We start from the raw sequence: 14,319 nt of genomic DNA, 5'->3' as shown, positions 1-14,319 counted from the left end.
GGCTCGGGAGTGGGGGTCAATGGATGCAGAGCACCGGCACCTCACAAAACTGGGAGGGCATCGCTTTCCAAGGCATGTCATGGGCCGGGCTGCCAGTGGGTGCTGACCCCAGGGGTCTGAAAGCTCTGCAGTGGGGACCATGGGGCAGGCCCCAGCACCGCCACACAGCCGGGCAGGGCAGGCAGAGCCCAGCTATTTCACCCTGTGGCACCTGCTACGCTGCAGCAGCCGGGCATCGGCAGGGCTGGGCTCAGTGTCTCATGGGGGTCACTGTTTGGGGTACCTCAGTGCAGCGTGCCCCTTCCCAGAGACCCCCCGAGCCACAGCCCCACTCAGTACTACCAGCACCTGCGTCCCCAGGTCCTCCCGCTTAGGGCTGGCACAGCAGAGCTTGCAGAGAGGAAATCCCGGAGTAGCGAGCAAGCTTAGTCCCAGGGTTTCTTACAGGCCCTTTTGTCCTGTGGTAGCTGATCTCTGAAAAATCATATGTCTGGTGGAGGAGCGATTGGTTTCTTTTGTTCTTTGTGCCGGATCGTTGGCTGGTTGTTAAAAAAAGAAGAGGTTTTTACATAGCTGGGAGTATACAAGAAGCCTGGACTGGGTGAGACAGGAAGCCCTTGTCAGCCCGAAGACATGTAAGCCTGGGAACTCAGGGGCACTAAGCCAAACATCAGCAACAGGAGCAAACACCCACGTTAGGGCCATGCTGGACACGTAAAAGAGCCATTCAAATCTCAGCAGCGATACTGAACTATCAAGTCTAAGTGATTAGCTGATCGGCAAGGACATTTTAGCATTAAGGCAGTGAAGATTCAGGCTAATTCTCTGTAGGCTGCTGGGAATGCTGCCCAGTGCAGAACTGAGCTGGCTCTTTCCTTAAACCCCAACACTTCTTCTTTTTCTTCTGCCAACATACATTTGTTCACCTGGGGACAAGAAAGTCAAAAGAAGGGTTATTTCAAAAGTTCATGTGGGAAAAAAAGATAAAAGAACCAAAGCAAACAAACAAAAAAAATGGGGCCATGTGGGTTTTCCAGCAGTTCCCAGAGACGGGCTGGTGCCTGGGGAATCCTCCACTCCCTGACAGGTAAGCCTTGCTGCCCTGGGGATGGCAGATGTTCGTACCTTTCTCTCCTTTCTCTCCTTTTGGTCCCCTCTGTCCGTGGCGTCCTGGCGGGCCCATTGGTCCAGGGTCACCTGAAGGAATAAGAAGACCAAGTTTGCCCTTGAGCATGACTGGCCCACAAACAGGGACAGGCCAGGGTAAGGAAGACCAAGTTAGGACGATGCTTGGGCTGAGATCCTGAAGGTGCCACCTCCACTGTGGGGAGGCTGTGACCTTGAGCAGCCCCATGCCGGCTATCTCTGTGGGCACAGTGCTGCTTCCAGGGCATTACAGGGCTTGAGAGGGAAAGGATGGCGAGTCTTACCTTTGGGTCCAGGATAACCCCTCTCTCCCTTTTCACCAGGTGGCCCCTGGATGGTACCATATGCTAGAGAGAGAAATGAAGGAGAGGATGAATGAATGAGTGGGACAAACCACTTGCAGAGGGCTCTGTGTTGACTTAGAGAAGCAGCGAGTCACTCTGGAAGGACATTTCTCTGGGTTAGATGGGATTAGACTGACTGAGAGCAGATTTTTCAATAATGGGCTTGGACCCAGCAAAGTCCCAGGGGCAGGCTGTGATCTCATTTCACCAGCACTGCTCTGTCACCCTCTCTGGGTGTCCTGGCTGTCACTAGGACTGGAGCTGACCCACACTCGGAGGGGAATCTGCGAACAGAGCGAGCAGCTGTCTCATGTTGTTCTACACATGCCAGCCCAGCCATGTTAAAATGGCCCACACGGTTTGCAAGCACAGTGGCCTTCAGGGTTTGGGGTGTTTCCTACAAGTAGTGGGAAAACCTAATGTCCTTCCTAATGATGAGACTGCACCTCCCCAGCAAAGGAGGAAGGGGATGGAGAGCCTATCTGCCTCCAGCTCTCTGTCTTGACTATATTTTTGCAGCATGCAAAAGTGAAAAGATCACTAGATCTATGAGAGTTTGGAGAGATCTCGTATGCATGAGCCAGAAACACCAAGTCAATATGTCACTTACTTCTAAAGAAGTCCATGAGGTCCTCGGTGACATTGCCATAGGCTGCAAAAACCCTGCTGATGCCAGGGGGACCAGGAGGCCCTGGAGGACCTGCAGGTCCCTGTGCGGTGTAAGACATCAGGTCCTGGAGAATACCTTGGCCTGAGGAATTAAAGATGTCATTTGAAAGGAGCTCTGGGAAAACTGTGGCTGGATGCTGAGGCAGGAAGGGTGACGGAAGTAAACAGTGTGACACGTGCGGTTAGGGGTTGTGGGCTGGGACAGGGAGGGTCAGGTCAAGCAGGCATTCCACTCACTCTGTAGGCTCTCTGACACCCGGAGTGCCAGCTCGTTGTAATCCAGGGAACCGGTGAAGGAGTTGCTGTAGGACCTGCTTGAACCTGCTGATCTCCTGTGTGATTCCTCCTCTGTCAGCAACGTATCGAAAGACCCATCAGTGCCCATGGAGGCCTCATAAGAGCCATCGCTGCCCACTGAGGCACTGTAAGATGACATGCTGCTCATGGAGTGGCCGTATGAGCTGCTTGTGCCCAGCGATCCCCCATGGGCTCCCTCAGCACCAAGGGCTCCTCCGTGCAACCGCTCGGAAGTCCGTAACCCTTGGTATGATGAAGACATAGACCCAGCCACCAAGCCACTATCTCCTTTGGGTCCTGGTGGTCCCCGTGGCCCAGGGGGCCCAGGCGGCCCTGAGATGTAGCTTCGAACTTCATCACCTGCAAAATACAATGGGGGGGACTTCAGGGATACTGGGGTACCTGGGCTCCCCAGGCTTGGCAGAGGTCCTGTGCTACCACCTGAATGAAGACGGGAGTGTGAAATTCTGTCCCACCGATTATCGCAGTAACCCTCATCCAGTGCCATTTCTCAGGCAGCAGGCACGTACATCAATCTTGATCTCTACAGATGGCATGACACTCTCCTCCTTCCCATCTCTCCCACAGCTTTAGGTGCCCAATCTTGGAAACATGCCCAATGATTGTGCAGAAGGGCACACTCCTCTCAGGCCAATGTCAGCACCTCTGCCAAAACAGCTGTTCTGTGACCAGTCTCTTGGTCACAGGAGGGGATCCCCAAGTTTTTGAAAGGCTGCCCTGGATGACTTGCCAGTATGAGAGCTCAGACCAATGCTGCTTCACAGCTGGCTCAGTGCTGCCCTCCAACCTCTACATCATCCATTGCTCTGTAGGCAGGTCTTTGTCAAAGAAAATGCTTTTCCCATGGCAGGACTCTGCAGGTGACCTTACTACAGACTCGCTGTTCAGTACAGGCCAATTGTAACTGCCCAGCGCCCGTCCCTTTTGGCTCACAACATGGACTTTTGCCTTGCAGTTGGACTGAGAGGAGACAAGCCTATGGGGTGCAGTGTAGTCCTGCTTAGACCTGGCTGTAGATATAAGGTGTTGCTGCAGCCCCAGTTCAGGGAAGGCTCCTACAAGACTGCCTCAGGTGTGGAAGAGCCAGCAGCCGACACAAGGCAAAGCATGGCTCGGGGTGTGTGCAGGAGGATGGATGGTGTCCCCTTACTCTTCAGGTACTGGATCAGCTCGCTCCTGAACTCATCACTGTGGGTGATGTCAGCATAGGAGAGGAGGCCGGTTCCTGAGAAGCCTGGTGGTCCTGGAGGGCCAGGAGGGCCAGGTGGACCCTGGACTCCAGAGAGGGAGGAGTATCCCACACCTTGAAAGAGAGGAAGAATTATTTTCTGACAGTGAGAGGACAAGGAATTCACACATGTCTGGGGATTTTGAAAGTTTAAAGGCTCCAACCCCAACTTCTATTCATTTCCAGCTGGTGTTGATGAGATTTTTTGGGGTTTTTTAAAATGACCTTGTTCTCAGTGGGCAGTCACAGCCCCTGGTAAGCTAAATATCAGTCTCAGTCCCCCCGGTACCTACAAACAGAATCTCCCTGCTTGCTGTGAGAAACACAAGTGCTTACTTTGTAGGTAAGCAGAGACGTCCTCCAGAGAGGTACCAGGTGATCCAGGGATCCCTGGAGGTCCTGGGGGTCCTGCAGGACCAGGGGGTCCGACAAGACCACTGAATTCAGAGTCTGTAAGACACAAGGGAGGAAAAGGAGTCACCCAGACCACCGCAACCCTGATGAACCTTCCCTGCCAATACAGGTAATGCCAACTACAGCCAAGTATAAGGCGCTTTTTTCTCCCCAGCACCTTCTCGTGCAGCCTTCCTGTTGCACCTCACTTCCCTGCATGTAGATGTCACATTGGGAAGTCAGGAGATCCCAAAGAGGGTAGAAGTCCCTGGTTTTTAAACATGGTTTTTAAAAGTGGCATAAGAAATTCCTTTATGCTGCAGAGTTTGGAGAAGACAAAGGGCTCCTCCATCCCCATCCCCAAGACAGGACCTCGCTGCTGCTGCGCTCCACAGGAGCGCGGTGATCTGTCTGCAGCCCCTTGCAGTCTGTGCAGGTCCTGGCAGAGCCCAGGAGGCCTGCAGTACTGCTAACTAAGGCAGAGGGAACATCAGAGGCTCATAGAGGGTTATTTGTGGTGATGGGCAAAAGGGGAAATTCTGTGACTAAGCCTGTAAAAAAAGATCCTGGGGGTGTGCAGGGACCTATGGCAGGGGAGTAAGGAAGTTGGCTTACTTCGCAGGTATGCTGTCAGGTCACTGTAAGATATACCAGGTGTCCCTGGAGGTCCAGGTGGTCCAGGGAGCCCAATGCTCATCCCAGAACCTGCAAAATCAAACAGATCCAAGAGTAGCACATCATCAAAACAGGCTGTTACAGTGTGAGCAGACAGACTGCAGGGCTTGTTCAGAGGCAATGCAGGAGGGACTCCTGCAGAGTGGAGCGCTCCCATCAGCAGATTGTGCTGGGAAGCAGGGCTCAAGCCTTGTTCTGGACTGGAGTTAAAACCCCACTAATCCCAATACAAGGGCACGGGCAGACAGGCAGGCATCAGGCCTCTATTCTTGGCAAAAGCTCTGCACATCTCATGAACCCCTGACATGGGGGCAGGGGGGCACCCCAGGATGTGTAGCTTAGCTGTGACCCACTGGCTGATGTGCTGCTCTCCCTGTGTCTGCTTATCTGTAAGTGGCTCTGGTGAAAAACTTGGCACCTTTGTGATTTGCTTCAATGAAATGTCCTTGCTCATAAAATACAGCTGTCCTGCTTGAGCTGTTGGGGTGCTGCTGTTAAACAGCTGTTTCCTGCTTCCAGAGCCAAAGAGGAAATTCCCACCATCTTTGGAGCAGCCCATTAGTGAGATCTGGTCTCCAAGGGCAGTTCAGACAGAGTAAGCATGGACCAGGCCTTGCTTTTAAGCAGATAGTGCAGCTACCAGGATTAGGCATTTTTTTAGAACTGCTGTTGGGGATGCTCCAGAGTCCTCTCTGTCTGACAGTTCTTACATGCCATATCACCCCTTTACAGATGGGAAAATGAAGCAGAGAGGTAAAATTTGTTTCAGCTAACTCTAAACTTCTAAGAGACTGTTGCCTGGGCTGCCTTGACACAAAGTGGGCATAGACCAGCTCTTCCACAGAGAGATATATCCTGGCCACAGAGCCAGTGAGAAAAGGGTTATAAAGGCACTTGAAGGTGTTGATGGGACTTCTAAGATGGCTAAGATGAAATGATGTTTCTAAGCTCAGTTTTTAGCAAAGCAAGAACTCATTACTAGAGTCTGTGGATAGCATCTTAGCTACAGGGTATCTTTGTTCTCTTCCAAGTCTCTCACAATCCCTGTGATCGGGATTCACACAGTTGACACTGGAAGAGTTTTCGCTGACAGCATGAGCTTTCTGCTCAGCTCCCAAAGGAACAGAGGGAAATGCACACTAATAAAGACCATTACTTGTCAAGTAGCTGATAAACCGTCTGGTCAGCTCATCATAATCCAGTGACAGAGACACACCATCTCCCCCTGGTCCGGGAGGTCCTGGTGGGCCCCGAGGTCCAATTAGATACTGACGAATTTCTTCTCCTGGAAATGAAGAATGCATCTTTTAAGGCTGTCCAGCTGCTGCAAAGATGCCAGGTGTGAGGGGTTCCCAGCCTGTGAGCTGAGCCCCCACCACTATGGAGACCATCAAAACCTATGGATGCAAAGCTACTTTCCTCCCTTGCCTCCTATTGTGAGTGTGATCTGCCCTGTGTATGGTGTCACAAACATTTGTGACAGGGCTGGGAACGTCCTACGACCCAGGGTTTGAGGAGGATGAGAATTTGGATTGCCAAAATGAACTCCTTGTGCTCTGTTTCTTCAGGACACCCTGGACAACATCCTGGGTAAAGGGAAAAGACCATGCTGAGCTCTGTGGCACTTCAGCAGCTATTTGTCTGTTTGGAACATGGAATCTGATTGACTCCCCACTGGATCACACAGGAGCAACGCAGTGTTGGCCAGCATCATCAATACCTTCAGGCACAGCAAAATGACACCGTGATGATTTACCTATCAGCCCACAGTAACAGAGTGTGTCAAAAAGAATACAGAGCTGGGTATCCTCTTCACCTTAAGAACAAAGACATAGCAAGGCTTTGGAGTGGGCAAGAAGGAATGGGGAACCCTAAGAGAGTAGAGGAGCTGGAAAGTAGAAGCCCAAGGTTTAGCGGGAGATTGGGGGAAATTGTGGGAAATTCCTGAAAAGGGGGGCACATAGGCAGATGCCACCTAGAAAGCCAAGGAGGGAAAGGGAGGCAAGAGAGTGGGAAACTGCAGAGTTACACCAGTGGGTATGAAAAGCAAACAGGTAAGAAAGTATAGCTTCTGGAAAGCATGCAAACTCTCCAGTACAAGACACATAAATCTGTCTCCTAAGGACTTGGAAGGAGACATTGCAGGTCACTAAGCAGCACCTATGGCAGGCCTTTGCCCTCCAAAGCAGCTGCTGGCAACTCTGGTTGGAGGCAGAAGACTGGAAGGGAAGGGCAGATCACCAGGCTGCTGGGATGCTTTGCCTCCATCCCCCATGTTTCCCTTCAGGGTCACTTACTCTGCAGCATGCCCAGAAGTTCTTGGTACAAAGTGGATGTAGTTGATACCGAACTGACAAATGACTGATAGGCATCTGAAGACCCTGTGGGAATGAAAAGGTTTTATGTCAGGCAGGGTTAAGAGGAGACAGAAGGTGAAGAGGGGTCAAGCAGGGACAAAGGAAAGCTGAATTAATCCAGTTTAACTGGTGGAATGGGCTTCCCATGGCCCTAGCCATGAATCAGTTGCTGTCTCGCACAGCCTCCTTGTCTCTACAGCAGTGTGGTGTGTGCTTTTCTGATTGAGATTCCAGGCTGCTTCCAAAAGCTCTGGGAATCTCATCTACTTCAGGAGGGCCCCAAGTATACAAGACAGCCCCAGAATACCTGAAACCACATACACCAAATACAGCCACCTCTGTCTGGGTCTTGGGGATGTTACAGGGTCTAACAGCTATGCTTAATGTGAGACTTTTTGAACAGCAGCAACTGTTAGTTAATCTAACCATCAAAATGGGACAGAGCTCAGAGGCCACCTCAGCTGTGTGGAGTCCTGTGCCAAGACTGCAGAAGATGAATAACTGGGTTGGGGTGCTGCTATATAAAGACTGTAATTTCTCCTCTGGTTCTCACCTCCTAGGTGTTGCACAAGCTCAGCCAAGAGTGTGACTCAGTACAGAGCTTACCAACATAGTGCTTACCTGTCATATAGCTCATAACACGGGTAGCCAGCTCCGCATAGTCCAAGCTCGTCCCATCCGCAGTAGTGATGACTCCAGGTGGGCCTGGAGGGCCTGGTGGACCTTGGGCACCAGTCAAATAATGCCTTACATTGTCACCTAGGTAGGAAGCCCAAGATACGCCCACATCATTAGAGGGAAGACAATGGCTATATGCACAATTACTGGACACTCTTCCCCTGTCAAAAAGCAGGCTGATAGAAGGAAAGTTCTGCAGAGGCCACAATGGACAACAGCATTTCATAGTATTCAAGAAAAACGAGGCCAGAGCCGTAGGGTTGCTGCTTCTAAAGGGAGCAAAAGAGAGATAGGCATGCATCTGCTGACCCATAGCAAAATCTCATTATACTCACTTTTCAGGTAGTCAGTGACATACTGCTGAATCTCTTGAGATGAACTTCCACCTGGGCCAGGAGGGCCAGGTGGCCCAGGAGGTCCTGGGGGTCCCTGAATTTGTCTGGATCCACCTACAGAAAGTGTTGTAAGGAGAAGGAATGTTTTTGGCCTGATTGCATTAGACCAAGCGATGCTAAAGTGTGTGTGCATTGAGCCCTTCCCACATGTCTGGAAAGAGCTTTGGGAACGGACTATAGAAGGGCTCCCCTTTTATCTCTAAACACAGTCTGAGCATGGGCAATTGGGCAGTATAATGTCTTCAATTAATTTGGCATCTTATAATTCAGCCTACACAGCTCTGCAGGGCTGAGTCCAGAGACCTCCCTGGCTTTGTACTGACAGACCTGGTCAGTATGTGCACCAGAGTGCAATGCTGTGCAGAAATATAGATAGAGATCCATAAAGCACTCAAGCTCATTAGGCTAACCTCACTGCCCGGCTGCTCCCAATCCCAGCCAGCCTGGGCAGCACCAGCTCAAGAACCTCCTCACTGGTCTCCATTGCAAGATACAGGTGGGCCCTGTGTGACTCCTGTCACCATGGTGTCAAGTGACACCTCATGCTCTTTAAGGTGTCTGTCTTCCTGGCACCCTGAGGTAGCATTCCTAGGACACAATGTGGAGAAGCAGAGGGCTTGTACACACGGAGGGACACTTTAAGTTAATCTATATGTGCTTTTTGTGAAACTGCATTAATATGCTGCATATGATACAGAGATGCTCTTATTCAGAATGAAAGCAACTTAATTCACATGAATCCACCTGAGAGTAAGTAAAACTGAACAAAGGGCAGGTTTGTTCTGATCAGAAGTGTTTCCACAAGAGGGTTCAATGCAGCTTCCCTAATCCCTTGTGGAACATGGTTAGCCAACCTGGAATCCCTTTCTTTCATGAGCCAGACAAACTCTGGCTCAAAGGATTCCCAGTAAGCTGGAAACAGAAAACTTGCCATTTTTAAATTGTCTGATCTAAGGCAGGCTGTGAAAAAAGAGGTTTTGAACATAAATCCCATCAGCTTTAGGTTGGCACACACACTTGTAAAACCCAAAGGAGCTTTTTCAAAGTCTCCACCAGGATGACAGCATTTCTTGACAATATCAGAGCAATGATGGTCTGGCCTCTTACCTCGAGATGCTCCTGGGATGCCAGGAGCGCCTGGGACACCTGCATCACCTGGAAACCAGAGTGAGGAAGACAGACAATTGTAAGGGATGTCAGTGCATGTTGCATACTTGGTCGTGTAAAATAGTTGAGCTACAGGTTGTCAGAGAAGCAACTACCCAGCCCTTGTAATGACTATCTTGAATTAGCAGCTTGTTGGGGAAGAGCAGAAGGAAGAGGCCACAGCAGATTTCCTGAGCCTTCTGTGATCTGCCCAGGTGCCTTGTGCTCAGAGCAATTCTATTGCCGTGGTCCTGCTCTGCCTGAAAAGGCAGGGGTGGGTACAGCAGTAGTTCTCAAAGGACCAGGTTGCTCCACCCTTTAGTTTCAACCACTCTTGGCTGTGTGAGGCCACCAGCAAAGAAAGAAAGAAGATTTTTAACTTCACCTTTGGGTCCAGGTGGGCCTGGTGGACCTGGAACTCCTGGAGGTCCCTGTATGGTGACTCTGTCACCTGCCAATTGCAGAAGGAGAGTCAGAGATTCATAGGAATAAAGTGTGTGGACAAAATCCTGGCTCCACTAAAACTAAGCTAGAATCAATAGAGCAGGATTTTGCCCCCTGGTTTCAGCCTGGGGACAATGAATTCAAAGGAGGAAAGGGGGCACAGACTGACCGTGGGAGGAGAATGCTGAAAGGCCAGGCTCACCAGGTTCTCCTGCATGGAACACAGAAATGGAGGAGCAGTCATATACACAGACAAGCTACACTGCACCCCACTGATATCTCCTGGAAGCCTCCTTACCCGTGAATCCTCGTAGACCTCGTTCACCTGTGAACAGGGGAGCAGAGAAACAGCGTTAGCATTTGCTTTGTTCTGATCTGCAACACCCCAGCCCACACTGCAGAATATTATCATGGCCTTCAATTTGCAGGGCAGAAATGGGTAAAGGGACTAGGTACCATCTTTTCCTGCCAGCTGAGAGCTGAGCTTACATTTCACAGGGCCACCTCCTTGCACCGACATAGCCATTTTGCAAAAAGATTGTTCCCCTTTAATTGCAAATCTGAAGCTCTGAATGCTCCTGAATCTAATGGGCTTGCAAAGTTGGGATCTGAATACAGCGATTGCTTTGACACCAGTATTGGAGCCTGATAAATTTCTCTGACAAAGACTGACTTGTTTTATGGCAGCAGACAGAAGTCCTATTTAGGGACCACTGTGCTAGCTTTCTTACAGCCACAGAAAGGCAGGACACTTTCTGCTTCCAAGCCCTTCCCTCCTTCTTTTCAGTCTGAGGTGCTGAGATCCATCTAGTAGCCTGGTGAGGCAGCAGGATATACCCACCTTGGTCTCCCTTCGGGCCTGGTGGGCCTGGTGGACCTGGTGGGCCTGTGATGAATGTTTCTGTAATTAAAACAAAAAGGTTTCTTCATGGGATCTAACAGAACATGACACACATTTTCCCTCACTCCACCTGGTTCTAGCCAAGGATGTGCTGCTCTCTGGAACCTCAACAGTCAGGACATTCCCAGGACACAGGCGAGGGAATGAGTGGGAACAACCAACCTGAGGTGGACATGGAAGATCCTGGTCTCCCTGGTGGGCCTGGAGGTCCTGGCAATCCTTCTCCTAGACAAAAGGAACACAAACAGGAAGGATGAGCCTCAGCAATGTAAGGAAACGCATGTCAGAGCTGCTACCTCTCCAGCCATGGCCATAGCTCAAATATGTCCCAGTGTAGGCTAGTATCACTGTTTTCTCCACACACATCTATCCATGTTAGTTATTTTCCATTATCATTTGCCACCACAGCAGATGCAGGACAGAGAAACTCCTTTCTCTGTGGTACAGAGTGCCTATCCCAGCTGGTCTTCACTACATTGAGAGGGAAGGTTCATTTCATCACACACCTGACCTGCTCCCCTTTGCTTCTGAGCAGAGAGCAAGGAATGGGGTTACACTTCTGTCTCATGTCCTCCTGCACCTCTCCTCTTCTGGCTGTGAAAGGCAAATCTGTGCTACACGAAGTGGAGTAGGGGTATGTTCCCCATGATAAGAACCACTCCATCTGTCCCCAGCTGGAAGTTAAGGCTGGACAAGTAAGAATTAAAGACGGAATTGATTGCAGTTACTTCCTTTGGGGACTTGAGAACATTGAGTGTCTTCCCAAAAAGTATGGCTTTTATGAATTACTAGTCTGGCTAGCAAACCTATGCCAAAGCAAATCTCCTTTCTTGGCCAGCGCCTTGCTGCTGTGAAAGTATATTGCAGTGAAACTGTGTTAGTAGGAACCCACTATGTGAAATTCTGCTTCCAGTAAAGTCAGCCCTACTAACTTCCACCAGGTCCAAGATTGCATCTGGGATACCGCAAGGCACGGGACAGAGGCACTGGAAAAACCTCCCACTTCCGAGGTTTGTTTCAGAGAAATAAGCCCTTACCTGGGGGGCCACGAGGTCCAGGGGGTCCCTGCACAGATTCACCTGATGAAGAAAGAAACAGGGGTATTCTATAATGAATATTTACTCAGCAAAATGCACATCCCAGAAACATGCCATGTGTGCTAGCGTCCCCCTGCTTACGTACTGAGCTCTGCTATATTACGTACCTGGTGGTCCAGGGGGACCTGGTGGTCCTGCTCGCCCTTGTAAATCTGCCAGCACTGTGCAAATGAAACACACACAAAAAAAGAGAAAGTTGTTGCTATGGAGCTACTGTTGCTATGGAAACACTGTCGTTACGTTGCTGTTAGAAGCTCTTACAGTCAAAGGTGGATTAAGGCAGGACCTGGGTGACCTAAGCCAAAGTTGAGGCAGAGAGGGGAGAAGAGAGATGTGTTTGGTTGCCAGCATGCAGGTTAGGACATGAAGCAAAACACAGTGCTGAGCAGGCTGGCAGCATAGTGGAAACAGGGAGGAGATCTCTCTGGAGAGTAACGGTTGCTGAGGGAAAGAGCAAAGGACTCAAAGGCTAGAGAAGGAGGGAAAGAACTTTCAAGGAGAGGAGAGCTTGTTTCAACAAGGGGCAAGTTTTGGGAGAACATTACGCAGCCATTATTTAACAAGTAGCTGCACTGCGTTATCTTGATTGGAGATGTATCCTCACCTCCAAGCTGGGGCACAAATGCAAAGTTCAGTGATGCTGAGATCCAAGACTCCTGAATGGGGGATTGGACAGTACTGAAGCATGGTCTGGATCTGCATGACCCCATTCAGATTGTGATCAGGCAAGGACCATTTATGATTTTATGCCCTCCTCTGCCTTGCCTCTCCTGCACACTTGCAGAGGTCTCAGATTCTAGGAATACTGACTGTAAGCGCACCACACATCTAGTATTGCACAGAGCAAGCAAACACTTTTCTCAGGATGCTGCTAAACCATTCTGTTCTGCTCCACTTATTTTCATCTTAAAATAGCATTTGATCCCCTGTGAATTTGTCCTCTAATTCACAGAGAGATTTTCATTCCTCTTGCTTAGACTAATGTGCCTTTTCAAACTGGTTCTCCTCTTACGGATGGCTCTCTGTTCATATTACATAGGGAACTGCCCTGTGTGAACACAGTGGCTAAAAGGCCAGGCTGAAACCTCACAGCTCTGTGACCATTTCTGCTGTTGGGGACTGTTCACCAATCACCATTCCTTAGTTTTCCTTTCTGTGACATGGGCCTGGTGCCATCTACCTCCTTTTGAAAGCACTTTGGGATGGACAGATGAGAAGGAGGGCCGAAGAAGTAGCTGGTATTGCTGTCCCACCACCAAACGTGCACACACACGCCTGCCCTGTCACATTGAGGGGAAAGAGGTAGAAGCATCTCTGGTTAGCTGTGAGCAGGCCTTGAGGCCTCTGGCACCTCTCCAAGCAAAGGATCAGAAAGGCAGGCCCACTTACTTTGAGATGCTAATGATGAGACTTCTGTTTTGATAGTTTCTATCACAGCTTCACCTGCGGAACCCTTCTCGCCCCGTGGACCTTTTTCAGGGAAAAAGAGAGAAAGTGAATTATTTAACTAAGAGAGAGTGACATTTTGTACCCACTCTTCACCTCCTCAGCAATAGGTTCAGACTTTGCTTATGTGAACTGGGAGCATGAACTCAGTCCCTGGCTCTGAGGGACACTGTATTCAAATGTGGAAATTACTACACAATTTGCCCTAACAGGATCATAGAAAACCGTATAAGAAAGGTTCTTAGGAGTCAGCTCTGTTCAGGCCCTTCCGAACAGATGTCTATCCAATTGGCAGTGGTTTCACAGTGACATTATTCCCAATTGGCTCCAGTTTGTTCTCCCACCTTTCAAAATGGCAGGAGATATCCAGCTGGGCTATATCCCCTACCACAGAAAGGCAACTGCACTTGAGAAGTGCCTTAGAAATACCAGCCTTCAGAAAAAATAACATAAGAAAAAAAGACATTTGCAGCATCCACATCGTACTGCCTCTTACCACCCCCCTTCTTCCCCTGGGAAAGAAAAAAAGAATAGACATTCTTTACAAGATTAATTAAGCCAAATAATGCAGCAAAATTAACTGAAAGGAAGAAATCTGCAAACAAAAGGGGGAGAGATTGTGCCAAGGGCTGAGAGAATTAGAAACAAAGGAAAAACTAATGAATACAGTTCTCTTAAGAAGCAGAATCAAAGCTGATGAGAATGGTACCTTGCTGTCCAGGGAGACCAGCTGGTCCAACCGGACCTGGTTTCAAAGGAAAAAAAAAACCAGATTGCATTAGATTTTCCTGGCTGTATTTTACAGTAGCAGTAAAGAACCAATTGGTCTTTTATAAGAACTGAGACTATCAAATAATGTATTTGCTTACACAAGTAAATGGAATTGCTATGAGGTATGAATTCATCAATGTCCCATGTACTACTTGAAGCTCTGGAAAAGAGGCTTATTTTCCATCATGCAGCAATTAAAGTGCTTGGTGCCTTTTAGACTGGGGAAATAACTAGAATGTGACTGACCACAATAGAAATGCAATAGGCCTAACCCTCCTCTTGCATTCCCTGCTGCAAATCGAGGCTAGCCC

The 14,319-nt window shown here is 49.4% G+C and overlaps 1 protein-coding gene across 1 annotated transcript in view; it reads right to left on the bottom strand.

Annotated features, from left to right (window-relative positions):
* Positions 1 to 876: 876 nt before the first annotated feature.
* The window catches only part of COL17A1 (collagen type XVII alpha 1 chain), a 36,330-nt gene continuing 22,887 nt past the window's right edge, over positions 877 to 14,319 (bottom strand). The window contains exons 35-56 of the mRNA XM_075717705.1: positions 13,947 to 13,982; positions 13,181 to 13,261; positions 11,899 to 11,952; positions 11,732 to 11,773; positions 10,857 to 10,913; positions 10,635 to 10,694; positions 10,092 to 10,118; positions 9,963 to 10,004; positions 9,735 to 9,800; positions 9,311 to 9,358; positions 8,144 to 8,257; positions 7,752 to 7,889; positions 7,071 to 7,154; positions 5,930 to 6,058; positions 4,714 to 4,803; positions 4,042 to 4,155; positions 3,628 to 3,780; positions 2,397 to 2,816; positions 2,101 to 2,241; positions 1,431 to 1,493; positions 1,126 to 1,197; positions 877 to 926 (exon numbers count right to left, since the gene is read on the bottom strand). Of these exons, the coding sequence (XP_075573820.1) occupies positions 877 to 926; positions 1,126 to 1,197; positions 1,431 to 1,493; positions 2,101 to 2,241; positions 2,397 to 2,816; positions 3,628 to 3,780; positions 4,042 to 4,155; positions 4,714 to 4,803; positions 5,930 to 6,058; positions 7,071 to 7,154; positions 7,752 to 7,889; positions 8,144 to 8,257; positions 9,311 to 9,358; positions 9,735 to 9,800; positions 9,963 to 10,004; positions 10,092 to 10,118; positions 10,635 to 10,694; positions 10,857 to 10,913; positions 11,732 to 11,773; positions 11,899 to 11,952; positions 13,181 to 13,261; positions 13,947 to 13,982 (2,081 nt within the window). The remainder of the gene's footprint in view (positions 927 to 1,125; positions 1,198 to 1,430; positions 1,494 to 2,100; positions 2,242 to 2,396; positions 2,817 to 3,627; positions 3,781 to 4,041; positions 4,156 to 4,713; positions 4,804 to 5,929; positions 6,059 to 7,070; positions 7,155 to 7,751; positions 7,890 to 8,143; positions 8,258 to 9,310; positions 9,359 to 9,734; positions 9,801 to 9,962; positions 10,005 to 10,091; positions 10,119 to 10,634; positions 10,695 to 10,856; positions 10,914 to 11,731; positions 11,774 to 11,898; positions 11,953 to 13,180; positions 13,262 to 13,946; positions 13,983 to 14,319) is intronic.

The sequence above is a fragment of the Pelecanus crispus genome, chromosome 10, assembly GCF_030463565.1.
Source record: "Pelecanus crispus isolate bPelCri1 chromosome 10, bPelCri1.pri, whole genome shotgun sequence".
Taxonomy (NCBI): domain Eukaryota; kingdom Metazoa; phylum Chordata; class Aves; order Pelecaniformes; family Pelecanidae; genus Pelecanus; species Pelecanus crispus.
This window is presented reverse-complemented; position numbering and strand designations above follow the sequence as displayed.